This window comes from Leopardus geoffroyi, chromosome B4, assembly GCF_018350155.1.
Source record: "Leopardus geoffroyi isolate Oge1 chromosome B4, O.geoffroyi_Oge1_pat1.0, whole genome shotgun sequence".
Classification (NCBI taxonomy): domain Eukaryota; kingdom Metazoa; phylum Chordata; class Mammalia; order Carnivora; family Felidae; genus Leopardus; species Leopardus geoffroyi.
Window position 1 is genome coordinate 34,133,945 of NC_059341.1, and position 27,612 is coordinate 34,161,556.

General features: G+C 41.5%; 1 protein-coding gene across 31 annotated transcripts in view; it reads left to right on the forward strand.

Moving 5' to 3' along the window:
* Positions 1–27,612, forward strand: part of MICAL3 (microtubule associated monooxygenase, calponin and LIM domain containing 3) — a 231,084-nt gene that overhangs the window by 88,500 nt on the left and 114,972 nt on the right. For 29 of the 31 annotated variants that reach the window (XR_006708877.1, XR_006708878.1, XM_045463989.1 and 26 more), the window contains 6 exons: positions 17,496–17,835; positions 19,912–20,119; positions 21,997–22,113; positions 22,515–22,616; positions 23,216–23,371; positions 24,390–24,490. Coding sequence is in view for 29 of the 31 variants with exons in the window: in XM_045463989.1 (XP_045319945.1) it covers positions 17,572–17,835; positions 19,912–20,119; positions 21,997–22,113; positions 22,515–22,616; positions 23,216–23,371; positions 24,390–24,490 (948 nt within the window). In the remaining 2 variants the exon portion in view is untranslated. Of the gene's footprint in view, positions 1–6,671; positions 6,798–10,188; positions 10,208–17,495; positions 17,836–19,911; positions 20,120–21,996; positions 22,114–22,514; positions 22,617–23,215; positions 23,372–24,389; positions 24,491–27,612 lie in introns of those variants that run through there. The other 2 variants (XM_045463990.1, XM_045463991.1) reach the window with 2 other exon arrangements.

Below are 27,612 nucleotides of genomic sequence, written 5' to 3' on the forward strand. Positions count from 1 at the left end.
ACACAGAAGAGGAAGTGATTAACTTTGGCAGGGGGTTTGGGTAGGTAGGGTCATTTCAGTGTAGTCTGGAATGATGAACAGGAATTTCAAATGGACAGGGGGTGGGGAGGAAGGACATATTAGGTGAAGGAGAATGACATGAACAAAGTTGATGAGGCTCGTAAGAATGTGGTATATCCCAGTAACTGCAAGTGTGACTAAAGAAAATGTTTTGTGTTTGGAAGGGTAGGAAATAAGGCTGGTGCTAGATCTTGATGGACCTTTTGAACCTTGTTGATGGTTTGGATTATTTCCTAAAGAAAGTGGAGAGCTGCAACAGGATCACATTAGAGGCAAAGAATCATATTTGCTCTTAAACAAGAACACTTTGGCACTCATGGAAGATGGATTGGAGGAGATTTAAGATTAAAAGGCTATTGTAAATAGTCCAAGGTAGAAATCATGGGTGCTTTCACCAAGATAATGGTAGGGAAATGAACTCTATAGAGGACCTAGAGAGTTAGAATCCATGGGACTTTGCTTTTGGTGAGCAGATTGAGAGGTGAAGACAGAGAAGGGTCTGAGATGGCCCCAGATTTCCATTTGGTCAGTGGATGGTTGTGGCATTTGACTGTATAAGAGGGTGTGAATTGGGGGAAAGAGAACAGCAGTTTTGGACTCTTCACTCTGAGGTAATATGGGATGTCAAAGTGAAGATGTTTAATAGCATTTGGACCTCAGGAGCAAGGTCACAAAAGATAAAATTTAAGGGCCATCCAATTTTATGAAAGAGAGGGGCCGATGGTTACTGGAGCCACTTGAGAGAGCTGAGCAACAATGAGAATAGTAGTAGGAGAAGCAGGAGACAGAACCAAGGAAGGGGCAGAATCTAGGAAGAGCTACTGAGAGAGAACAAGTAAGATAAGGGTTGTAGTGTCTGAGCCTTTCACAATTAGGAAGCCATAGTCGACCTCAGTGGAATGATGGAGACAGAAGCCGGATTGGAAAAGGAATGAAAAGATGGACAGAGGAGTCTTTAAGGAGTCATGAAGTGGTGACAAAAGAGTAGACTGCTCTTTCAGGAGGCTCAATTACGAAAGCAAGAGGGAGAGGTTGGTAGATTAAAGGGCATACAGGTTAAGTGGGGTGTGTGTGTGTGTGTGTGTGTGTGAGAGAGAGAGAGAGAGAGAGAGAGAGAGAGACATGTTTAAGATGAGAGAGACTCCAGCATATTGGCAGGTTAAAGGAGAAGAAATAAGCTGGTAGTATGGTGATGATGCTTTATAACACATGAATGTACTTAATGCCACCAACTGTACACTTAAAAATGGTTGAAATGGAAAAAAAATGTATGCTAGTAGACGGAGCCAGATTCAGAGGAGAACCCAGGGGATGGCGTGGACAGCCTCTGGCTGGTGGAAACTTTCTCTGAGACGGGGGAGCAGGATGGTGAGGGCATCTTTTGCTCTTTTCTTGACAATGTGAAAGGTGAGGGCATTGGGAATGGAAGGGGGGATGGAATGAGGGACCTGAGAACACAGAGCCAGGTGTACAGGAACCAGTGTGGGTTCCGTGAAAGAATTGCTGGGCAGGATCGAGACCCCACCTATGGTTGGACATGATGGTGTAACGTAGCCACATCAGTCTGCACAGCTGACTTTTTTTTCTCTCCAGCAATTCAGAAGAGTTGTTTTTGTCCCATCTTCATTCCACTTCTAAAGCTGGTATTTCAAGTATCTAGCTATCTGTCTTTATTTGCCTCCCTACCTCTCCACCTAATCTCTAGGCAACCTTATCAGAAGCTGGTGAATAGTGAAATGCACAATAACCCTTCGGCTCCCCTTTGTTATCCTGTCTTGAGTGAAGAAGTGCTGGCTTTTCAGACACCCTGGGCTTAAGACAGGTTTATAGTTTTCTGATACAGATTTTAAAAAACACGCATAACTTGGATTTAAAAATATTACGGGTCCTTCACTTACCCCTCTAGGGAAGTGAGCTGGGGGCTGTTGTATATAGCATTTCATGACACTGATACCACTCTTTTTTTCTAGAAACTAGTTTCTTTTCATAGGGGGCAGTTACTTTGAACCTATTTGGCTGTTGAAAACAAAGCTGTCTCCAGGTCTTGGCTCCTGTCCTCTCCTCTAGTGCTGGCAAGAACAGGTCCTCAGCTGGGTGCAGTGGCCTGCTGGGCAGAGCATGTGTAAGGCAGGCCCGGAGCAAGTAGTGGTCATGAAGAAGGAGCAGATAATCCAGAGGACCAGAGGGTAGAAGCCACCTGGATTTGCCTTGTGGGATTCCCTCATCTCTGTGTGTGTATTCCTAAGAACTCCCAACCTGATGGCGCTTGCATAAAGACACTCAATCCATTTTCATTTGATATGACTTATGTCTCAAATCCTAACAGAATTCTGCCTCAATCCTCAAACGTCTGGGCAGGCTGGAGAGGTTTATTTACCTATCCACTTATTCATTCAAGAGATAATTATTGTATACATGCTATGAACTGGGCACTTCCCTAGGCACAGTAATATGCCAGTGAATAAATTGGCAAAAATCCTTATCCTGATAGAGCTTACATTCTAGAGAGGATGATAGACAATGAATAAATAACATTTATGGTATGTCAGGTTGTGCTTTGGGGAAAACCAAGAAGAGAAGGTAAGCAGGGCGGGGAGTCAGTTTTAAAGAACGTGGTCAGGGAAGGCCACATGAAAAAGATGATATTTGGATAAGTCCCTAAGAGTAGTAAGAGAGTAAATTGTGTTCATGTCAGCTCCCATTAGAAGACTTCTGCCCTTGGAGGCAGAGTTGTTTTTTTTTTTTCCCTTTGTTCACTGTATTGTTTCTAGAGCCTAGAAAAGTACTCAGCATGTAATAGATGCTCAGTATTTTTGAATGCATGAATGATCTGAGGGAAGAGTATTTTAGGCAAAGGGAGCAGCTAATACAAAGGCTGAGGTGTGTGTCTGGTGTGTCTGAGGAACAGCAAGAGGCTAGTCTGGCCGAGGGGAAGTGCAAGATGGGTTAGCAGTAGAGGATGTGAGAAGATGACGTAAGATCTTGTCAGGGCCCCCTGAGACCATTTTAGGGGTCCATTAGGTCAAAACTACTTTCACAATAATACAAAGATGACCTTCTTTGCCTTTTCCACTTTTGTATATTCATGAATGTACAATGGAGTTTTCTACAGGCTACATGATATGTGTGTGTTGCAACAGATGGAATGCAGAAAGCAGATCTGAGAATCTGTCTTCATAAACCAGATATTAAGGAGATTTGCAAAAATGTAAAACATTACTCTTCTCACTAAATTTTTGTTTTGGAAAATATTTGGGTTTTTTTTTAAATATGTTAATTATGTTGCAGTGTAATAGAATGTTATTTTGAAATGAGTTCATAAGTATTGAGATATTTTTCTGTTTTAATCTCAAATACATTAAATATGGATAGATCTTTGGGCCTTCAGTATTTTTAAGAGTATAAAGGAATCCTGAGACCAAAAATTTGTGAAACACTGTTATAAGGCCTTGTAGAAATGTTTGCATTTTCACTAAGATGGGAGCCAAAGCCATGGCTCTGGCTGAGTCAAACAAGATGAAATTCAGTGAAAGTAGTTAAAAGGTCCTGATGGGTCTTGAAAACAAAGCACATTAATATAGGGTGAGGGATACATATTTTAGAAACAGTACATCAGTAATAAAAAGACTTTGGAGTTGTACTGTACAGTATGTGTCAACAGTTTAGGGTACATTTTAGTCAAGCTCTTTACTTTTCTAGCATCTAGTAGGCCTACATGCTGGAGGAGATAGACAATAAGCAAATAAGTCATATACCTTATCAAGTGATAACAAATGCAAAGAGGCAAATTAAAGCAAGGTGAGGGGGATAAAGGGTGATAGGAGACTGGTATTCTTTCATGTAAGTGGTCAGGAAGGGCTTATCTAATAAGGTGGTACTTGAGCAAAGATCTCAAGAAAGTGAGGAAGAAGCCATGTAGCCTTCTGGGTATAGATCCATCAGGCAAAGAGACAGGAAAGGCAGAGACTCTGGATGGCAGCCTGCTGGAGGTGCTTGATGAACAGGAAGAGGCTAGTCTGGCTAGAGCCTAAGGAGCATAGGGGAGAGTGATAGGACATAAACAAGGAGTTGGGAGTGGGAGCAGGTCACTCAAGGCCTTATCATAGGCTTTGTAAGGCCTTTGGATTTAACAATGAGGTGGGAAGCCATTGGAGCAGAGGTATGTCACCAGATTTGACTAACATTTGAGTGAATACTAGCACTGCCATATGGAAAATATTCGGTGATGGGGGAATGGGATTTGGACAGTGGAGGCTGAGAGAAGCTATCGTAGTAATCCAAGTAAGATATGATGGTGACTTTGATGAAGGTGGTAGAGGAGGAGATGATGAAAAATGGTTGGATTGGGGCTGTATTTTGAAGATAGACTGAAGTTGCTGAGGAATTGACTCTGAGATGTGACAGAAGAAATTAGGATAATTCCAAGGTTTTTGGATTGAGTGACTAGGTGGATGGTGGTGTCGTTTGCTGAGATGCAGAATACTAAGGAAGAAGCAGGCTGATGGTAGGAATGGGAACCATAAGCTTGGTTTTGTGTATGTTAAGTTTGAGATGCCTGTCAAATACCCAAGTAGAAATGTCAAATAAGCAATTGGTTATACAAGTTCAGAAGGGAGAAAATAAATATTTGAGTGTCATCAACTATCTCTACTATAAAATGGCACTTAAAGCCACGGGTCTGGAGAATTTTCAAAGTGGATTGTATCTCATTTATGGGTCATGAAATCAGTTCAGTGGGGATCAGCAATTTTTTTTTTTTAAATAAATGGAATAGAAAATATCAGAATATCTCAGTAGTAAGGGTAGATTGTATCTTGTGAAAGTTTTTAAAAATTATATATTTATAGAGAGGTAACTGTGTATACAATTAAAAAAATTTTAAAGCCACTGGTGTTTAGGGAGTAGATGTAGGTTGAGAAGAGTACCCAAAGACTAAGTGATCCTGTGGCCATTTCAACATGCAGCGGATGGTGATATGTGAGGGACCAGCAGAGGATATGGGGAGTGGCTAGTGAGGCAAGAGGAGAACCAAAAGAGTGATGTTCTAAAGGTGAAAAAGAGGGGGTGATCAGCTATGACTCATCTGTAGATTGGTTGAGGAAACTAGGATTGAGAGTTGACTGTTGGATTTGACAGTATGAAAATCATGTATGTTTTTGATGAGACATTTCCTTGGAGTGGTGGAGATGAAGCTAATTGCTGTAGGTTCAAAAGAGAGTGGGAGAGGGACACTTGGTTGGCTCAGTCGGTTGAACATCTGACTCCGGCTCAAGTCATGATCTCGTGGTTTGTGAATTTGAGCCCCACTTTGGGCTTGCTGCTGTCAGCCTGTCAGCACAGAGCCTGCTTCAGGTCTTCTATCCCGGTCTCTCTGTCCCTTCCCTGCTTGTGCTTTCCCAATAAATAAATAAATAAATTAATTAATTTTTAAAAAGTAGGAGAAGAGAAAGTTGTAACCTCAAACAGACAGTTCTTTCTGGGAGTGGAGTAAGCTAATCAGAGGAGATGGGACGGAGCAGGTTTTTTAAAGATGAGAGGTTTTATGTTGATGGAAATAGTTCAATTTGGAGGAGGACGGGGCTGATGTAGGAGAGAGGAGACCAATAAAAGGGAGGCAGTGTTGTTGAGTAAGAGGGGGTGGGATTGGGTGCACAGATGAAGGGTTGCTTCAGATAGGCAGGTGGATAGTTGTCTGTTCACTGTCACAGGAGGAAAAGCAGATGAGATGGGTGTAGACTTAATGATAGGAGCTTGTGAAAGAATGCTAAAAAAGGTGAAGAAATTGAAAACTCCGTCAAAATAGAAACAGTTGAAGGAACTAAGAAGAATGTGTAGGGATGTGTAGAATGTGTAGATAGATATTTGGAAGGTTGTTCTGTAAAAGAGAGAAGCTAATTTGGTTCTGGATAACTCTAAGAGGTAAATTTTGGACCACTGGGTACAAAACTATGGGCAGAATGATTTTGGTTTTCTACATAGAAACTCAGTCCTTGGGAAATTAACAAGGTGATTAGCAAGCTGATTGAGGATTATGAAGACTACTTCTTAAGGTAGAAATTTGCCTGTCATTGGAGCTGTTTGTGTGTTATGTATGGTATATAGAAGATACAAGTGTGGGATGACTGGCTAGATTCGATGATCTTACAGGTCCTACCCAGCCTTGACCATTGTGTATTTTGTGATTCATGGCAACTGGTAGTAGGCAGACTAGACAACTGAGAAACCCCAGATTCTTTTCCAGGTTAATCTCTTGCCAGTTGTTTGTATGTTCTGGCCATGCTTTTGTTTGTTTGTTTGTTTTGTTTACAAAAAAATTTTTTTAATGTTTACTTATTCTTGAGCAGGGGGGAGGGACAGAGAGAGAGGGAGACACAGAATCTGAAGTAGGCTCCAGGCTCTGAGCTGTCAGCACAGACCCTGATGCGGGACTTGAACTCATGAACCGTAAGATCATGACCTGAGCCAAAGTTGGACGCTCAACCGACTGAGCCACCCAGACGCCCCTGTTCTGGCCACATTTTAGCTGCGGGTCTGCCCCTGGGAGAGGGAGATAATTAAGATGTGACAGAGCAAGTGTCTTTATGAGACCTCAAATTTTCCCCAGCAGGTCTAAAGTCATCTTTATGGGGGTATTTATGTCCCTTGGACTGCCACAGCTTTGGTGTTCTCAGAGCCCCTGTGCTGCAGTGGCCCTCCACCTCACCCTGCACGTCTACCAGATGGATCATTTCCTGAGGGTAGGTAGCTTGGTGCCTCTTTAGTCAACAAAACCTCATTGAACATCTCTTGTGTGCCTAGAACTGGGACATAGTACTGAGCAAAGTAGATTGGAGCCCACCCTTGTGGAGACGAACAGCTTTTGGTTGTGCTTTCCCACAAACTCAGTGAGGCTTTCACCCTGTCCGAGGCCCTTCATCACCCTGTCTGAGGCCCTTCATCACCCTGAGAGCCTGAGTCATAGCAGTGCTCTCAGATTATAGGGCAGGGAGCTGTTGATTTTTTGGTCTCTTTGTAGCTCAGCTTTGTACTCTTGGTAGTAGGTAGGTTGAGGTTCATCCCCTGTCCTGCCCTGAGTTCTTACAATGCATGGAATGGCATTAGATGATTTGAAAATTGTTTGTAATCGACTCCTCAAAGGTGTTGCTGTTGGTTAGAGTGCTAGAGCCTACCGAAGAATGCAGACTGATAAGAACTCTGTTAGTACTATTTTAGTCACCCAGCCTTTCAGCAGCCAATGGGAAGAATTACTGTGAAACCAGACCGCCCTTGCTTCCACTTATGAAAGGGCTCCATTTCAAAGGAGCAGATGGCAGCGATAAATTGTGAGAAAAAGAATCCTGTATTGTGTGTCCTTACTAAATTTACTTGAAGCTGCATGTCTTTTGGGAGCTGGACAGCTATCTTCCTAGCAGACGGGGTCTGCCTGTGGTCTGTGTGTATATCTGCAGGTTCTGGCTCTCAGGCAGCCGGGGGCCGGAAGCATGCATTCTGTTGAGCTTTTATTTCTCAAGCTATATTCTCAGGTGGTTTTTCGCAGTGGATGAGGTCTTGGGCTCTGAAGGAGATGCAAATCATGGCTGCACTCCTTTCTTGCTGTGTGACCTTTAAACCTCTTTAACCCACAGTTTCCCCATCTGCACATGGAGATAATAGATTCTACTTCAGGATTGTGGCGAAGATGAAATGAGGTGAGCTATGGATCTGACAGTATGTCAGCTATTTGTACCCTTAGTGATAGAAATCCTTATTTTGTAAACAAGATGGAACTCCATCTTTCTTGTATAATAGATCTAAGTTTGGCAAGAACTTCCTGACACAACTCTGATTCCTCTAGCCCCTCCATCAGTGCCATCATCACACCTTCCAGAACAGATAGAGAGGGTACAAAGTGGTGATGGAACAAAGTCAGTTCTGAAGCATTTTTCTTTCAAAAATCAAAACTCTCTGAGCACTCTAGTTCTCTTGTATAATAGCCATTTATTCAGCCTGAGTATAACCTCTTGTTGCTGCGTTTATAAACGACTGGGTGGTAATAACAGTACTACCATTTACAGGGTCCTGCCCTGTTCCTGGAATTGCTATACGTTTTACAGTCATTAACTTCAATTTTTGCAAAGCTCTGTGATTCTGTGGGTGTTATTTCATTTTACAGATGAGGAAACTATGAGACTGGGCCTAGGGCATTAGCCTTTTTTGGTTGGCAGGGGAGGGGCGTATCCTTCTTTTGACTCCTTGTTTTTCTGGTTTATTTGAGGCAAGCATCAGCATTGGCATCAGCCATTGTGTTTATTGGGTGTTTGGACTTGCTTCTCTTGAAGAAATAGTTTGTTAGCAAAGAGTAAAATTAAAAAGTTAGATATAACATAGGGGTTAGGGCCATACCAGTTCTTTCAGAATTGGAAACTTAGAGAAGAACCCAGAGATCATCTTGTCCAGTCTCTTTCTCATCTCCCTCTAGAGAGGGCCATTCCATAACCAAGGAAAGGGTGCTGTGAGAATTCATAACAAAAGTGCTACAATTTTTTAATTAAAAAAATTTTTTATTCATTTTTCCCGTTTTTAATTTTATTTTTTTTCATTATGATAAATTTGCTCTTTAATCCCCATCCCCTATTTCACCATCCCCCCGCCCACCTACCTCCCCTCTGGGAAAAAAGAAAATTAATAAACACATTTTCAATAGAAAAAATAAATGACACATTTAATTTGTAAAAATTACCAAAAAATTACCGAAAAAGTCCCCCAGGAATTGTAATAACTAGATACTTAGTATAATATGTTTTTTAAAAGTAAAAAACTGAATAAGTATTGATTTTTTTAGAGCAAGTGACTATCAAAAATGGGCAGGAAAATATGAGAAAGAACCTTAAGAAAGGAGATATAAAAATGTTGAAGTTAAAAACTGGATGGTTTGAACAGCTGATTAGAGAAAATCTAAAGATACACATTAAGGGATTATCTAGAATGCAGTATATTGAACAAGGGAAAAACATTTTTTAATTTAAGTATAATTAGCATACAGTGTTATATTAGTTTCAAGTGCACAATATAATGATTCAGCAATTCTATATATTTCTCAGTGCTAATCAAGATAAGTATACTCTTAATCCCCTTTACCTATTTCACCCATCTCCCACGCACCTCCCCTCTGGTAATCACTAGTTTGTTCTCTGTATTTGTCTGGTTTTTTGTTTGTCTTCCTGTTTATTTGTTTTTTTTTTCTTAAATTCCACATTTGAGTGAAATCATATGGTATTTGTGTTTCTCCGACTGATTTCACTCAGCACTATACTCTAGATCCATCTATGTTGTTGTAAATGGCAAGATTCCATCCTTTTTTAAGGTTGAGTAGTACTCCATTGTATATATACACCATATCTCTATCCATTCATCTGTGGATGGACACTTAGGTTGCTTCCATGTTTTGAAAAGTGCTAAATTCTTGCTATTGCTCTTCTTAGATCATCACTCCCTATCCAGGCTTACTATTGCATTTTTAGATACAACTTTTTGGTAGCACAGTAGAAATCTCCTCTATAGCATCTATCCATTTCTCCTCCATGGTCCTTCAGCCATGCAGGCCAAGGCTTTTCCCCAGGATCCACCCTTCCAATGTGGAGCTTCTGGGCTCTCATACAGAATCTCCTCAAGGGGTTCTGTTCCCCTCATCAGCTCTATAGAAACAGTGTTTTCACTACAGGTCAGGCTATAGCTACAAAGACCTGGTCTTTGTACTAAGGAGGCTTTTATTGGAGGAGAGAGCCATTTAACTAATGTCTGCTCAATGACAGTTGCAGATGAGTAATACCCTGTGACTAAAGAGCAGATCCACGGAATGAGGAGGGACATGGAGGTAGGAGTGGGGGCCGGTGTGGGGGCTGGTTTCCTGTTTCCTTAGCATGTTGCTGAATGTCATTTTGAGGCTAAATAGGATGGGAAGTCAGAAAAGAACAGAGAATGGAATAGTGCAGAAACAAGAATAACAGGGGAAAGACTGCTTCCTTGCTATATTTTGGCTTGCTTCCTAGGTACCCAGAGAACCTTAGATAAGGTTATGAGAGATAAGCCATTGGTGCCTGAGCAGTAAGAGGCAACAAGGAGTCTCGTGCCCAGACTGCTTGATTCAGTCAGCTCATTGCCTCCTGAGGTGAGGGCCTCAGTGTCCCCATCCACAGATGATAATGGCCCTAGTGGCTTTGGTTGCAGAAAAACTGATGCAGAACTCAAGACATTTGGCGACTTTGGTCTTTGTTTCTCAGGCAAAACACAAAGGAATCTCTATAATCTGACGTGCATTTTTCATCTGAGTTTCCTCCTAATCACATTCCAAAATATGCCTTCCTATGTATAGATTTACTCCTAAGATCTATTTAGACAAGTTACACCTCTGAACGAGCTAGGGAAAGGAGCATTTCGTTGAGTCCTTAATAAGATTCAGAGATTTGCACATCTGCTGGTATATTGATGGTGCAGTGGCTAAGCAGACTCTGGTTTCATACTCTTGAAGTGTAATTCTTTATTTTCTTTTTTATTATTTTTTAAGTAGTCTGTATGTCCAACGTGGGACTTGAATTCACAACCCTGAAATCAAGCGTTGCATGCTCTACTGACTGAGCCAACCAGATGCCCCTTGAAGTATAGTTCTTATTTTTTTGTTTTGTTTCTCTTTCCTTTTTCTATTTGTATTTTTTAATGTTTATTTATTTTTGAGAGAGAGAGAGTGAGCGAGTGGGGTAGGAGCAGAGGGAGCAGGGCAGAGGATCTGAAGTGGGCTCCACGCTGTCAGCACAGAGCCCGATGTGGGGCTCAAACTCACAAACTGTTGAGATGATGACCTGAGTCAAAGTCAGACACTTAACCAACTGAGCCACCCAGGTGCCCCTCCTTTTTCTATTTTTAAAGATAGTTCTCCCCTCTTACAAATAACCATCCACCAATTCTAAAAGGTAGAGATTGAGTGTTCTCATAACCAGCTATGAGTCAGTGACAGACCTTTACTCTTGCTGTAAATAGAAACATAAACTCTGTTCCTGAATGTACTTCATAGGCTGTCTCTCCAGCATTTTCCTCCATGGCCAAGGAATGTGCAAGGCTTCTGAGTCAGCAGTCAGCTGCCATGGAACAAAACATGCAGGATATTGTCCACTGGCAGAAATTGCACCAGTGCCCTGGAAACCTGGCATCATCTCCTCTTCCTCTTCCCTCCTCGGGCTCCTCACTTCCCGTTTCCCTTCCTTCCACACCTTGGCTTTTCAGTCCCCAGGGTTTCTGGCACCTTCTGGCCAGGTTTCCTGGTCTCTAGGTTCCTGTAATTATGAATATTGATTTTCCCAGGATACTAGGATATATGGCAGCCAGGGATGGCCCAGGAGAGGCCCGGAGGAGCAGGATGAGTTAGACCTTCGGGAATGAGGGAAGCGAGGGCAATAACAGGAGTGGCCCCTCTGCTGCTCTCCCCAGCTGCTCTCAGTGAATCAGAATGCCAGATTCCCCTTGCTAAATGACACAGTCACAGTCCAGCAGAGTTACAGAATAATACTGTAGTACTTGAGAGTGTCTTCCTGCTGTGGTCATTTGGCTTGCAAAGTAGGAAAAGTGAGGCAGCCCAGGGGAATTAATCTTGTGTACTCTTACCGTGGGTGCTTGTCACATTGTTCTGGGAACCAACTTACCTCTATTTATCTGTTGTCATTAGTGACCTGCAGGTCGAAATCCCTTAGACTGGGCATTTAATACTTGACTACTGCTTGGAAGCCGACTCTTTGCAGCTGTCTGGGAGCTGTGGTTGAAACCTGTTAACTTGAAAGTCAACAGAAGGATTGGGAGCCAGTTACTAATGAAGGTGTTCATCTGTGGTGGGGTTTGATTTGGAAATTCTCTGTGGTGGTTGGTAGCTCTGTGGACGTAAAACAGAGCGGGCTACAGCCAGCCAAGGGGAGTTAGTGTACAAATCAGAATTTTTCTTTGAAAATAAATGCTCAAGACACTTTTAGGGAAGTGTGAGCACAAGGCAGGCATTATGACAGGGCAAAGGCTTTTAGAAATAATGTTGCAAGATTTTTAATGGGTTGGTTTCAGCAAGAACATCTGGTACTGAGTGCCCCAAATCTTGGCAAGGAGTGGAAGGTGGCTGCTGTTTAGGAACTGAAAGAAATCATTTTCTTCTTTGACAAGAGGCAGAGAGATCAAACTAGGTGTATATTCAAAGCTCCCCAAATATTGTGACTCTGGTGGAGTCAAAGCAGGTCTGGCATCAGGGTCAGGATTGCAAAATGCTGTCTGTTTGCCAAAAAAGCAAATAAAGGCACAGAAATCCACACAAGGAAGCCAAGAGGCAATCACTTTGGGAACTTTGTTTCTAGTCATTGGTTGTTACCTGTCACCCTTTCTTCTGCCTTTGGATAAACACATCTGTTTTTTTCTGCCCCCACAAGCCATCTTTTGAATATGTCCCATTTCTTTCAATCTCTCTCTCTCTCTCTCTCTCTCTCTCTCTCTCTCTCTCTCTCTCTCTCTCCCCCTGTCTTTTGGAGAAAGAGTGAGCACAAGCAGGGAAGAGGGGCAAAAGGAGAAGGAGAAAGGGAGAGAGTACCCTAGGCAGGCTTCACGCCCAGTACTGAGCCCAACACAGGGCTCAATCCCACAACCCTGGGAGATTATGACCTGAGCCAAAATCAAGAGTCAGATGCTCGACCAGCTGAGCCAACCAGATACTGTACCATTTCTAAGATAAGCCTTGGCATATAAGAAAAAGAGTGGGCTCTTTTTAGGAACTTTAAAATATTTCTCTTGCTGCTTACTGTTACCTAGAATAAATTTTTATTTAGAGGGGACTAGAGGTTAGTTCTGTTCCATCTCTTGATGGACTCTTGGCCATGTGGTTATTGAGACAAGTTATGTTTTTTACCAGTGTAGTTTTTATATCCAGAACCAGGAGAGATTGTTGAGTAAGTATATATCTGAGATGAGAAGCCGAGTCAATGTGTTCCAGGTAAAAAATTACCATCTTCAACTCGGCCTCCATAGTATATGAAGACTGTCGTATCTGTTGATGTAAAGGGAAAATGTCAGTTCTTATGTAGTTATTACTTTCTCCCATGATACTTAAGATACATCTCCAGTTGATTTGGTTTAGTCTTATAATATCATGGTAGAGAGAAGCAGGATGTTATTTCTACTTCACGAAGGGGTATTCTGTTGCTCAGAGGCTTACCCAGTATAAGAGCTTTAGGACAGAAGATTGGTCTCTTCCATGTCAGTCTGGAACTTGATGCCTTCTGAGAATTGATTTAATCAGCAATACAGTTTGGTGGCTCCTAGTGCTCTTGGGTTGGTTCCCTAAATAATGAGTCACTTCTTGCTTCTGTACCCCTCCTGACCACAATGGATCAACAGCTCCCTTCCTCTGTCTTCCCCCATCTCCAAGAATAAGTCCTCTTTATTTTTTATTTTATTATAATTATTTTTTAAATTTTATTTAAATCCAAGTTAGTTAACATATAGTGTAATAAAGGTTTCAGGAGTAGAATTTAGTGATTCATCACTTACCCAGTGGTCATCCCAACAAGTGCCCTCCTTTACGTCCATCACCCATTTAGCCCATTCCCCCCACCCAACGCCCTGCCAGCAACCCCTCAGTTTGTTTGCTATATTTAAGAGTCTTTTACGGTTTGCCTCCGTTTTTATCTTATTTTTCCTTCCCTTCCCCTATGTTCATCTGTTTTGTTTCTTAAATTCCACATGAGTGAAATCATATGATATTTGTCTTTCTCTGACTTATTTTGCTTAGCGTAATACATTCTAGTTCCATCCACGTTGATGCAAATGGCAAAATTTAATTCTTTTTGATTGCCAAGTAATATTCCAGTGTGTGTGTGTGTGTGTGTGTGTGTGTGTGTGTGTGTGTACACCACATCTTTATCCATTTGTCAGTCAATGGACATTTGGGCTCTTTCCATAATTTGACTATTGTTGATAGTGCTGCTATAAACATTGGGTGCATGTGCCTCTTTGAATCAGCATTTTTGTACCCTGTGGATAAATACCTAATAGTACGACTGCCTAGTCGTAGGGTAACTCTATTTTTAATTTTTTTGAGAAACCTCTGTACTGTTTTCCAGAGTGGGCACACTAGTTTTCATTACCACCAGCAGTGCAAAAGTGTTTCTCTTTCTCTGCATCCTTGCCAACATCTGTTGTTTCCTAACTTGTTTATTTTAGCCATTTCTGACAGGTGTGAGGTGATATCTCATTGTGGTTTTAATTTGTATTTACCTGATGATGAGTGATACTGAGCATCTTTTCATGTGTCTGTTAGCCATCTGGATATCTTCTTTGGAAAAGTGTCTGTTCATGTCTTTTGCCCATTTTTTCACTGGATTATATGTTTTTTGGGTGTTGAGTTTGATAAGTTCTTTATAGATTTTGGATATTAACTCTTTATCCAATATGCCATTTGCAAATATCTTCTCCCATTCTGTTGGTTGCCTTTTAGTTTTGTTGATTGTTTCCTTCTCTGTGCAGAAGCTTTCTATCTTGATGAGGTCCCAATAGTTCATTTTTGCTTTTATTTCCCTTGCCTCTGGAGACATGTCTAGTAAGATGTTGCTGCAGCTGAGATCAGAGAGGTTGTTGCCTATTTTCTCCTCTAGGATTTTGATGGTTTCCTGTCTTATATTTAGGTCTTTCATCCATTTCAAGTTTATTTTTGTGTATGGTCTAAGAAAGTGGTCCAGGTTCATTTTTCTGCATGTCGCTGTCCAGTTTTCCCAGTACCATTTGCTGAAGAGGCTGTCTTTTTTCCATTGGATAGTCTTTCCTGCTTCATCAAAGATGTGTTAGCCACACATGTGTGGGTCCATTTCTGGATTCTGTATTCTGTTCCTTTGGTCTATGTGTCTGTTTTTGTGCCAGTACCGTACTGCCTTGATGATTACAGCTTTGTAATACAGCTTGAAGTCCGGAATCATGATGCCTCCAGCTTTGGTTTTCTTTTTCAAGATTGTTTTGGCTATTTAGAGTCTTTTCTGGTTCCATACAAATTTTAGAACTGTTTGTTCTAGCTCTTTGAAGAATGCTGGTGTTATGATGACAGGGATTGTATTGAATGTGTGGATTGTTTTGGGTAGTATAGACTAAGTCCTCTTTAAAGCAAAGTTTCAGTGCAGTCCTGTTTGTCACACTAATAGCAAATTGGTGGTATGCCTATGATGGAGCATTCTGACTAGAACACCAGAGGTGAGTACTGTGACCATGAGTATTTCCTCACTACTAAATTCAGAAAACTTGAGAATCGGAAGAGGAGTTCAGAGAACATCCAGTATAACTTCATCTTACACAAGGGAAAATCAAGGCTTGGTAAGACAAAGTGACTTGTCCAGGGTCATGCAACCAATAGCTGTCACAGGGGGGTTCAGCGCTGTGTTAGTGCTTGTCTCCTTGCTCTGGTCTGCTTCTTTGTTCTTTGGTCTTCAGCCCTTTGCCTCCTACCTCCCAATAATAGGTCTAAGTAGTGATGATAAATAAAATGTGCTACAAAAATGATGAAACAGACCCAAGGAAGTGAGTGCATTAAAAGAGCATGTAAAGTGTCTTCTCCCATCTTAAAGTTCTAGCCAGCAAACATAGGATGGTGGATGTGTAGATGTTTTGGATAAATGGAAGGGGTAGACATTATCATTTTTGTCAAGTATGTTTGTGGGCAAAATGGAATGGCTATAAAATCTTCCCACCCTGCCATGTATCATGTGTAGCAGCAGGACTTTTTCAGTCATTTGAATACCTACTTACTTTAACACTTCTGAACTTTGTGCTTCTTAGACTGCTAGGAAACTGCCCTTTGGTTCTCTTCAGACCTCTCTCCACTGTGCCTCATAATCTTTTTAGAGAGCTCTTCTTTCTCTGCCAATTCCTTACAAGTTGATGAGTCCCAGATCTTATCCAGAGCTCTTGGCTCTCTCTTGCCATGGGCTCTCCTTGTGTGATTGTACCACTTTTGTAGGTTCAACTACCACCTGTATGCTAATGACTCCCCAGTGTAGGCGTTCATCCCCAGCTACTCCCCTGAGCTACAAATACATACCTGACTGCCTAATGAGAACCTCTGCAAGGCAGCTCACATGTAACAGGCCAAAAGGGATCTCACCACTCTACCCTCACAGATGAGTTCTATTTTTAATCCATTGGCCTGGTGCACCATTTACTCAGTTGCCTTAGCTGGAAACCTGGAAATCATTCTGGAGTCTTTCATCTGTAAGAGTCACTCACTCATAAGCCTTCCTATTTTATTTCCTTTTCCACATTCTACACTTCTTCCCCACCTGGCTACACTGATTTATCCTGAAAGACTCAGCTGTCACCTTTCAGAAGTTCATCTTCAACAAGGACCCACTGCAATTAGGTTCTTATCTTCTATATTACCAAATCCCTCATGCCTCTCTCATTCTAATGACACGTAGCATAGTGCATTTAACGTTCTTTTTTTATTTTTTTTATTTTTTTTATTTTTGAGAGAGACTGTGCATGCACCCATGTGCGTGTGCACAAGCCAAGGAGAGGCAGGGAGAGAGGGAGAGAGAATCCCCAAGCAGGCTCTGCACTGTCAGTGCAGAACCCAATGTAGAACTCAATCTCATGAACCATGAGATAATGACCTGAGCCAAAATCAAGACTTGGACACTCAACCAAGTGAGCCATCCAGGCTCCCCAGTACGTTTAACATTTTGTTTATTAATCTGTCTCACCCACTGAACTGTAAGATCCTTGAAAGCAAACACTGTCTTACTCATCTTTCCATCCCCAGTGTCTGAGATAGTGCTTGGCATGTAGAAGGTATAGGGTAGGGGCACCTAGGTGTCTCAGTTGGTTAAGTGACCGACTTCAGCTCACGTCATGATTTTGCAGTTTGTGAGTTCAAGCCCCATGTCAGGCTCTGTGCTGTCAGCACAGAGCCTGGAGCCTACTTTGGATTCTGTGTCTCCCTCTCTTTCTGCCCCTCCCCAACTCATGCTCTGTGTCTCTCTGTCTCTCAATAATAAATAAAAATGTTAAAGGAAAAAAATTTTAAAACAAAAAGGTATAGGATATACATTTGTTGAATGAATATGACACTTAGGAACTCTACTTTGAAAAAGAGGTACATATCCTAGAAAATGTGTGTAGGTACGGGGTGCCTGTGTGGCTCAGTTGGATAAGTGTCCAACTTCAGCTCAAGTCATGATCTCATGGTTTGTGGGTTCAAGCCCCTCATCGGGCTCTGTGCTGACAGCTCAGAGCCTGGAGCCTGCTTTGGATTCTGTGTCTCCCCCTCTCTGTCCCTCCCTCTCTTGCATTCTGTCTCTCTCTCAAAAATAAACATTTAGAAAGAAACGAAAAGCAAATGTTTGTAGGTAGGCATTTGGATTTGCTAACCATTCCTTTTTCTTTATTTTTGTTAGATTAATGTGACGGAATCGGGTGGATCAACAGCCATCCCATTGCCCCCTTTGTTGGGGGTGCTGAGAGTGGGGAAGCATGGAGGACAGTAAGAATGAGACAATGAATCGCGCTCACGTCCTCTTTGACCGGTTTGTGCAGGCCACCACCTGCAAGGGAACCCTTAAGGCCTTCCAAGAGCTATGTGACCACCTAGAACTGAAGCCTAAGGACTACCGCTCCTTTTATCACAAGCTCAAGTCCAAGCTTAACTACTGGAAAGCCAAAGCCCTGTGGGCAAAGTTGGACAAGCGGGGCAGCCACAAAGACTACAAAAAGGGAAAAGCATGCACTAACACCAAGGTAAGGGTTTGGCTTCTCCCAGGCTTTGGGGTCACTGACCTAAGGATTAAACCAGAAAAGAAAAGATTTTGAGTAGAGGTAGGCCAAAGAAAAGGATTAGGTAGAGGTAGACTGGGTGAGAACTAGGCAGAGTCTAGCCAAGACCTATCACGGAGAGTCCAACTTCTACCTTGTTGAAACTTCGTGGGTTCGTTACCTGTGTTCAGTTGACTGTTCCCATTTCCCAGACCCTATTCTTTTTTTTTTTAAATGTTTATTTACTTATTTATTTTGAGAGAACTCACGTGTGCAAGTGTGTGTGCGAGTTGGAGAGGGACAGAGAAAGACTCCCAAGCAGGCTCCACACTTAGTGTGGAGCCTGACATAGGGCTTGATCCCGTGAACCATGAGGTTATGACCTGAGCCAAAATCAAGAGTTGGACACTTAGTGCTTAACCAACTGAGCCACCCAGGCACCCCCGACCCTATTCTTACTTCATGTATTCACATACTGAACATTCAGTGTTTCAGCTCTTTAAGAGCTGAACAACCCTGAAGTCAAGTGGTATAGGAACTTTTTTTTTCCCTGAGGCTCTATTTTGAATCTCACACTATTAGGAGGATGCAAGTCACTTAGCAAAGAAGTAGCCATGCCCTGTTAGCATCCTATCTGAACATGGCTTCATAATACCTGTCATGTCATGTTTATAAAGTCTTTATTTCATACTCATGACCGATAAGGTATAGATAGTATTTGCTAACTTGGGGATTTGCCGCAAGCTTCAGACCTCTTTTCATCCGTATTCCAAAGATTTGTTTTGATAAGCAAGGGCCTTGTAAGCCAAAATATTTCTTTTGCTTTCTTCACAATCTAGAGAAATAGAGTTTTCATGAAACAGGGGAGATACTCAGTCACCTGTGCAGGGGTAGGTACAAGGAAGTGGAGAAGGAATAATATATTTCCTGCTTTCCTCCTTTGTGAAAACACCTTTTGTGAGAAATTTGGAGCAGGCTAGCAAAGAAATGAAGTTGCGGATGACTTCGTGACTAGATCATTAATGTCCTTTCATGAGCTTTACTTTGCCCTGTGTGGATACCTCCTCCAGTGGATTTGCATCTGGGTAGATACTCATCAGAATTCAAGAAATTTAGAGGCATGACTTTTATGACTGAGTTCTGGAATTTTATTACAAATAAAATGAATTCAAAACCAGAAACATTTTATGTCTTTTTTCCCTTCTGTGAATAGAGTACAAATTAGTTAAGTGTCCATTCTCACCCTGAGTACTTTCTAGAATAAGGGTCTTGAAGATCAGTTTCCTGGATTTTTGGTCTAAAGATGGTGATTTTAGAACTCTTTTCAGCACATAAAACTTTGGCTCTTGAAAGTTGCCTTCTAGGAATCCTTGAGTAGTAGACTCATTCCAAGACTCTTAAGATTGCCTGACCTGAACTATATGGGGCACCTGGGTGGCTCAGTCTGTTAAGTGTCCAACTTCGGCTCATGTCATGATCTCACAGTTTGTGAGTTCAAGCCCCAACTCGGGCTCTGTGCTGACAGCTCAGAGCCTGGAGCCTGCTTTGGATTCCATATGTCTCTCTTTCTCCACTTTGTCCCTCCTCCACTCGCACTCTGTCTCTCCCTCTCTCTCAAAAATAAATAAAACATTAAAAAGCAAAAGATTGCCTGAACTATGTATTTAATAATCTGTGTCTCTTTGGACAGAAATCTCCTTAACTTAGAAACCTCGCAAAAGATCCTCTCCTCTCAATTAAGGTGACATCTGATTTTCAAATCATTTGTTGAAATGATGATCCACTTCAATGTATTACAAATCTACAGGTGAACACGTGCTGGGTTTATGTCCAGCACTGACAGTTAAGAGTCTCCAGTATCCATAACAATCACCAGCTTTTCTCTCAAGCCATTGCAGGTCGTCTCCTGTGACCCAGTTGGGTCTCCCAAGATTTCTTGGGAGAATACCCCTGTTTGGGGGCTTTGGGGAATGATGGTTATGTGATCCATGAAACTGTTATAGAAATGTGAACTTTCCTAAGAGGTGCTCCCTTTGCCCTGAAAGCAGCTGTGTTTTTCAGTGTCTCATCATTGGAGCTGGCCCCTGTGGTCTCCGTACAGCCATTGACTTATCCTTATTGGGAGCTAAAGTGGTTGTTATTGAGAAACGAGATGCCTTCTCCCGCAACAATGTCTTGCATCTCTGGCCATTCACCATACATGATCTACGAGGTCTGGGTGCCAAGAAGTTCTATGGCAAGTTCTGTGCTGGAGCTATTGACCATATCAGTAAGTAAAACCAGTTCCCCTATAAGATCTCACCCCTACCTCTACCCACTTGTTCGGTAAAAAGAGGCAGATTGAGGAATTCATACTCATCCAGCCCAGTTTGTTCTGATATCATTAGTATCTAATGTATAGAAAATGCACTCTGCTTGGAGTCAAAATACCTGTGATGCAGTGATCTGTAACCTAGGACTCTTACCTGCAAGGGTTATCTCCTATGAAATGAGTTTAGCTTAAGGATTTCTAAAGTTAGGTCTTGAACTCTTACTGAGCACTTGCAGTGGGTGGGATCAGCATCGGGGCCAGGCTAGGAAATACTACCAATTTGAGCCTTGACCCTTTGGTGGTTTTTAGTCCAGGGGAAGAAGCACAAAGCATGAGGCTGTGTCTAATGTGATATGATAGATACTCTACTAATGTAAGAACAAAATGCTATGGGGACGCATTTCTATAAAGCCACAGTTATGGAAGCAGCCTCCTAATTTTGTCATAAGTGGCAAATCAGTAATGAGATTCGTTTGGTTAGGTGATTTTCATAAGGTCTACAACCTGGATAGCTCTTGCTGTACTTTTGTCATCTCCAAGCTCAGCTTGGGCCCATGCTTTTCCCTATAGAGTAAATACAAGTTAATGCAGACAGTGATTTTGTTTTCATGAGTAAGCAGCCTATCTAAAAAGTGATTCAGAACAGATGATGTCTACATTATGAAGTTCAAGTCTTGTTTATTGATCATCGTTAATGATTCCAGGAAAGCCTTATCAAGGAACTTTTGTTCTGAGCTCCTCCAGATGTGTCCTGCAAAAAACATTAAACTGCTTAACTTTGGCTGTTTGAGGCAGTTGTGCCAACTTTTCAAATATTGGCCAACAGCTACACACTCCACTGGCAGAGGAAGTACTCTGCCCATCTGTTGGGCTATAATATGTAAAGCATCTTGGAATCCGGTTGTCTGCAAATATTCAATATGTGTTAGAATGGGATTTAATGAGCCTTTAGGAGTGTGACTCAGAAGGGTGGTGGTTGTGGTAAGCAGGAGAAAATAACCGAGATGGCTTAGATGAGGATTTGCATGTACCAGCTTAGTCAGAAGCTGTAGGTGAGTTTGGTCTTAAGAGAGGACCAAGGGTCATTTGATTCAGTGGATTTGTCTGCCTTATGTAGGATTTGCCTTGGAGCTGAGAGAGTCCTACATTAGGGACAGATTTTTATTTTACCACTTGGTAGTCATTCATTGGACATGAAATAAATAAATCTCAGTGTGATAATGAGCAAGACTTTCAGTTATTTTGAGCCTTAGTTTCTGCACCTGTAAACCAGTGGTGGGAGGGGGAATGGTAAGAGATTAAGGTTTCCCCTTCTTACTTTATAATTATAGAGTATGTGAAGATGAGTGAGATAATAAGATGAAAGGGAGATGCTGTGGAAATCTCAAGTAGTGCAGCCCCTTTGTATCAGACTGGAGAGCCTACGTATGGGTGCACATCTTTTGCCTCTTATGGTAGGTACAATGTCCTGTCAGGATTGTAGATGCTGTTAGATGACTGTGGCTCTGACTGAATCAGGGGAAGATGGAAAAGAGAGTCTCCTGTTGTCCGCAATCTCTGTTGTCTCCGAGCTTTTGGTGGTTTTGAACACCTAACCCAAGAGGTGGGAATGACCTTGAATGTCTCTCTAGAACATCTCTTGCAGAGGATTTATTTTCCCTTAAAAAAGAAGGAAAGAAGCTGTAAAGCACGGTTTGGAAAATGTCTCCAGCTACAGAGACTTTGAGAATCTGGGTAAACTGTATAGGTGGACAGATGAGCACCTGAGCAGTAATCACTGACGGGTACTCTCTTTTCAGTGTGCCCTCACTAGTATGATCTTTTTGTTCCCCCAGGTATCCGTCAGCTTCAGTTAATACTTTTGAAAGTAGCCTTGATCCTAGGCATTGAGATCCATGTCAATGTGGAATTCCAAGGCCTTGTACAGCCTCCTGAGGACCAAGAAAATGAACGTGAGTTGGATTGGACAAATGAAGAAGGGATAAAAGGGAATTGAGTGGGTGAGAAAAGATGAAATCAAGGGAGAAAACTACAAGAATCTCTGGGTTATTTTCAGAACTAGTTAAAGAGCCTTCTCCAGTTGTACAGACTGTATCTTTTGAGGAACTTTTGCCTTAATGGGGAGGCCTTTCTTGCAAACACTTGTATTCATTATTGCAAATCATGTGATGGGGAACGTTCCTTTGTAAGCCTTCTTCAAGGCTTCTTTCTTTCTGTGGTGTTTGTACCTCATGCTTTTACACCTAGTGTTTTCTGTTTGGGGTTTTGTGCAGTCTGCCTTTGGTACCTAAAGGTGTTTTAGGTATATGAATATGGTCTTGGTGATGACCTTCATTTTGACTTTGGTCCACAGGGATAGGTTGGCGGGCACTTGTCCACCCCAAAACCCATCCTGTATCAGAATATGAATTTGAAGTGATCATCGGAGGGGATGGCCGTAGGAACACCTTGGAAGGTATTTGTCAATACCCCTTTGCCTGCTTCATAGCAGAGGGAAGGGTAACCTTTCCCAACCCTGGGGTGAGTGAGAGTTTGTGTCATCAGAATCGATACTCCTAAGAATCAGCATATGTGTGCTGTTTATACTAATTGAATAGCAAGCCCAGCCTTCCACTAGCCAACTGGTACTTGGTTACTTCTTACAGGACATACTTGTTAGGGCACTAGGAGATAAGCTGTACTTTAAATGGTTGACTTTAAATGGTTGCAGGATTAAATCTAAGTTTAGTAAGCTGGTGGCTTTTCTTTTCTCTCTTTTCTTTTCTTTTCTTTCTTTCCTTTCCTTTGGAAACCTTTGCACTAAGTAATATTCTGGTCAGTTAGATTTCATATTGCTTGTTAGTATGGGGGAGACTTTGACTTCTTTCCTGAACTCTTATATTTTTGGGCAGGTAAACCTTATTTTCAGATAGAGAAGAATTGCCCTAAAATTTTCCCATTGATTCCCATCCCTCATGTTTCCTAATGTCTTCATCAGCATCCCTTTCTGTTTGAAGTGATCTTCCTTCTTTTCTAGCAAGCTGTGGCCACCTCTGAAAATGTCTTTCCTTCTAGGATTTCGCCGGAAAGAATTTCGTGGCAAATTGGCAATTGCCATTACAGCAAATTTTATTAACCGAAATACAACAGCAGAAGCCAAAGTGGAAGAGATCAGTGGTGTGGCTTTTATTTTCAACCAAAAATTTTTCCAGGAACTGAGAGAAGCCACAGGTTGGTATAGATGCCTCCAAAGCAATTAGGATAAAAATTTAAATAACTGCTTGTGATTCTTCTCTTAGAGGGTTTGGTAGAGTGGGTGGGTGGTCATTGCTATTATTGCTTGTTTGCCCCTCTGCTCTTTCTTCACTTCTGTACTTTGTTGTTAGTATAATGCTTTCCTTATCACTATCTCCTACTCTGGTGTTCTTTGTCTTCCTTACAGTGACAGGGCTGCTCTGGGTTTAGTTATTTATTTGTTTTTAAGGGTTCATTCTGTCTTCTACCAGCTCTTCTCCAAGCCCTTCCCCTATGTTATGGCTCTGAGTGATGGTGCTCAATGCAGTAAGCTATTGGTTGATAGTTCTCTGGTTCACTGAGAACCTGACTTTACACACTTGAGTATACAGTCTTGTGGTCCAGTTTGGGCATGAAGTAAACCATGTGCTAGACAGGAATGAGATTGTTGTGTGATAACTTTTGAATACATTAACTTTGATATTTTTGATCCAACAAAAACATGCAGCAAATTTCAGTTCCATCTTCTAGAACATGATTTCTTTCCATTAATTACATCAATGTTTTAGGTTAATTGAATTAAAAAGTCAGTAGTTCATACTCTGCTTCCAGGCATCTAGTTGTCCTATTAAAAGCTAAAGAGATTTTCCCAGTTGCTTTGATGACTATCTAAGAGTTTTAACCTGAGAACCAACCCAAACCCTCTTACTAGAAGTTAGCCTTTCCTTTTTTTTCAAATCCATATATTTCTGCCTACTATTCATGGTTTTTAGGATACCTTAGGGTATCAAGTGAATTATAGGATAGTGCAGGTATAAAACAAAGTTCCCCCTCTTCTCATGAACTGAACATGCAGGAAGTGAAAATCTGGGCTCAGACATCTCTTTATTTTCATGTTCTCTTCCTGGAGTTTTACAGCCCTTGTCTCTGTGGGCCTGTGTACAACTTTCTGGCTGCCCTAATGTACCTTCGTTTCAGCAAGCCCTTATGTGACACATTTGTTTTCTGGTTGCAGGTATCGACTTGGAGAATATTGTCTACTACAAAGATGATACACACTATTTTGTTATGACAGCCAAAAAGCAGAGTTTGCTAGACAAAGGGGTGATACTGCATGTGAGTAATGTATTCTTTCAAACTTCTTTTTATGTCGTACTAGTTAATGTGACCACTAAGGGAAAGAATTTTATTGTCTGATGAGTTTTTCCTTCAAGGGTATGAAAATGAGCACCCATCTCACCTCCTAGGAACATGAACTCCTCTAATGTTTTTTAGTTTAACTTAAAAAAAAAAAAACAAACTTTTGTTATGGAAATTTTCAAATGTAAACAAAATTAGAGAGAACTGTATAATGAACCCCCATGTGCCCATTTTCCAGCTCTAACAATTACGTGGCCAATATTATTTCAGTAGTACCTCACCCCACTCCCCACTCCTGCCATTGGATTGTTCTAAAGCAAATGTCAGATTTCAGTTATCTCTGATACTCAGTTTAATTTTAGGTGATTTGGTTTGTGGTTATAGTTAATTCCATGTATGACTGATTATTGGTTGGTTAATAGGTCATCTTTTGGGAGAAGGTGGTAGGGGGGAAGGGAGTTTGACCTGGAAGCCTGAGAATGGTTCTGGTTTTCCTGCAGATACAACTATCAGAAGTCTAGGGATCACTGACTGGATCAAGGTATATTTTGACCTCTTCATGATCTAACAATGGATGAGAGGTCTGGCTCAGCCTTTTTTCTAAGTGAATAATTGTAGGACATTCCCTAAGATGATGAGCAGAAAATGAAATCAGAGAACCACAGAGTAGTGGCTCTTTAAGGAGAGTTTTTAAGTCCTATTTGGTCTTCAGTCTGAATCAGAATTACTATCCCCATGTGATGAAATGGATAGAAGAGGCACCAGATGTGCTGATTCAGACCTGTACAGTTCTTACCACAGACTCATGGCTGACTTTCAGGGTGCCTTTTGTCTTTTCAGGATGATAATGAATCATGTCACTGAATTACACTGTTGCCTTATCTGAGAGCAGTGTTGGGGGCATGCCAATGAGCACGTGCCTGCAGCACAGTCTCTTTTCCATTCATGGGCCTTGTATCTGTTTCTCTGCCTTGTGTTCCTTTATGTATATAAGCAGAAATAGGGGAAAGCAGTTTGTACAGCCCATTCTGCCAAAAACATAAGCAAGGTATACTTGGTTGGATGCTTTATCAATAAGAAGTAGCCAATGAACCTGGTGGTATGCCTTGGGACTAAGTTAAGACAAATCTACCATCTTAGGCAGAACTGTGGTTATCAGTTGAAATTATAGGCATACCTTGTTTTGTTGTGCTTCACGGTTACTACCTTTTTTTTTTTTTTTACAAAATTAAAGGTTTGTGGCAATCCTGCACTAAGTCTGTTGGTGCCATTTTTCCAACAGCATTTTCTTGTTTCGTGTCTCTGTGTCATATTTTGGCAATTCTCACAATATTTCAAACATTTCCATTATTACATTTGTTATGATGATCTGTGATCAGTGATTACAACTTGCTAAACCATCTAATAATGGTTAGCATTTTTCAGCCATAAATCATTTTTTAGTTAAGATAGGCTGTTTTCTTCTTAGACAAATGCTATTCCACACTTAATGGAGTACAGTATAGTGTAAACATAACTTCTATGTACGGGGAAACCAAAAATATTCATTTGACTCGCTATTGCGATATTCACTTTATTACAGTGGTCTGGAACGGAACCTGCAGTTTCTCCAAGGTATGGCTATATGTAGGAATAATCTTGCTTTTCATCTATTTTTTTAGAGGGCAGGGGCCATGTTTCTATGTGTGCTGCTAAGTACTAAGCCCGTTGTGGTCACTTACTCAATGTGGAACAAACACTGTTTCAAGGACCAACTTGAGTATTTGTGTTTTGACTTTTAACATCTTGTAGTGCTAGCCTAAAGCACCATCAGGGACATTTGGAAACAAACCTTAGGCCCCATGTTAGAAGAGTAAAGATTTGGCTCAGTTAGCCAGGAATCCCCAAAACAGAAAAGGAGTTTTTCACTTCTTTATGTGGAAAGCCCGTTTTCCTCTCATCGTTGTTTTTCTTTGTTGGTGGGTTTCTCTGAAGCCTTTCAGAATCTTATGTATTATTTTGAAAACCTCTGTTCCATCTTCAGTTTATTTCTTGCCAGCCCCCTGGAACTGCTGTTGCTGCCACATTATATCTTTGGCACTGGAGCTTTCGGGTACTCCCTTTGCATTTGATAAATTATGCAGTGCTAAATATTGTATATGGTCCCAGTTGCCAAAAGCTGTTTGCTACCCAGAAGATAATGATTGCCAATAATAACATAAATTATAAAATATCTTTTCAGTTTAGAAAGTACCGTCACAGGGGCGCCTGGGTGGCGCAGTCGGTTAAGCGTCCGACTTCAGCCAGGTCACGATCTCGCAGTCCGGGAGTTCGAGCCCCGCGTCAGGCTCTGGGCTGATGGCTCGGAGCCTGGAGCCTGTTTCCGATTCTGTGTCTCCCTCTCTCTCTGCCCCTCCCCCGTTCATGCTCTGTCTCTCTCTGTCCCAAAAATAAATAAACGTTGAAAAAAAAAAATTTTTTTTTAAAAAAAAGAAAGTACCGTCACATAAATTATTTTATTTGGTATTCAAAACAACTCTAAGAGATGGATTGGGCAAAATCAAAGAAATATGACTTGCTCCAAGTAAATGGAAATGCTAGGACTGTGTTTTTAGGTGCCAAAGCCTGTGCTCTTTTATTTAATTAAAAAAAGTTTTAATTTTTATTTCTGAGAGAGAGAGAGAGAGAGACAGAGAGAATGTGAGTGGGGGAGGGGCAGAGAGAGAGGGAGACACAGAATCTGAAGCAGACTCTAGGCCCTGAGCTGTCAGCACAGAGCCCAACTCAGGGCTCGAAGTCATGAACTGTGAGATCATGAGCTGAGTTGAAGTCAGACACTTAACCCAGGTGCCCCAAGTCTGTACTTTTAGAAACAGCCTCCCGACCCTGGGGTGCCTGGGTGGCTCAGTCAGTTAAAGTCCAACTCTTGATCCCATCTCAGGTGTTGATCTCAGGGTCGTGAGTTCAAGCCCCACGTTGGGCTTTGCACTGGGTGTGAAGCCTCCTTAAAGAAAAAAAAGAAGGAAACAGCCTGCCTGTTTTCTCTTTAAGTTGTGTAGAAGACTTATTTTGGGATATGAAATCACTTTAAGAAGAAAGGAAAAGCTGTGAAACTAGCT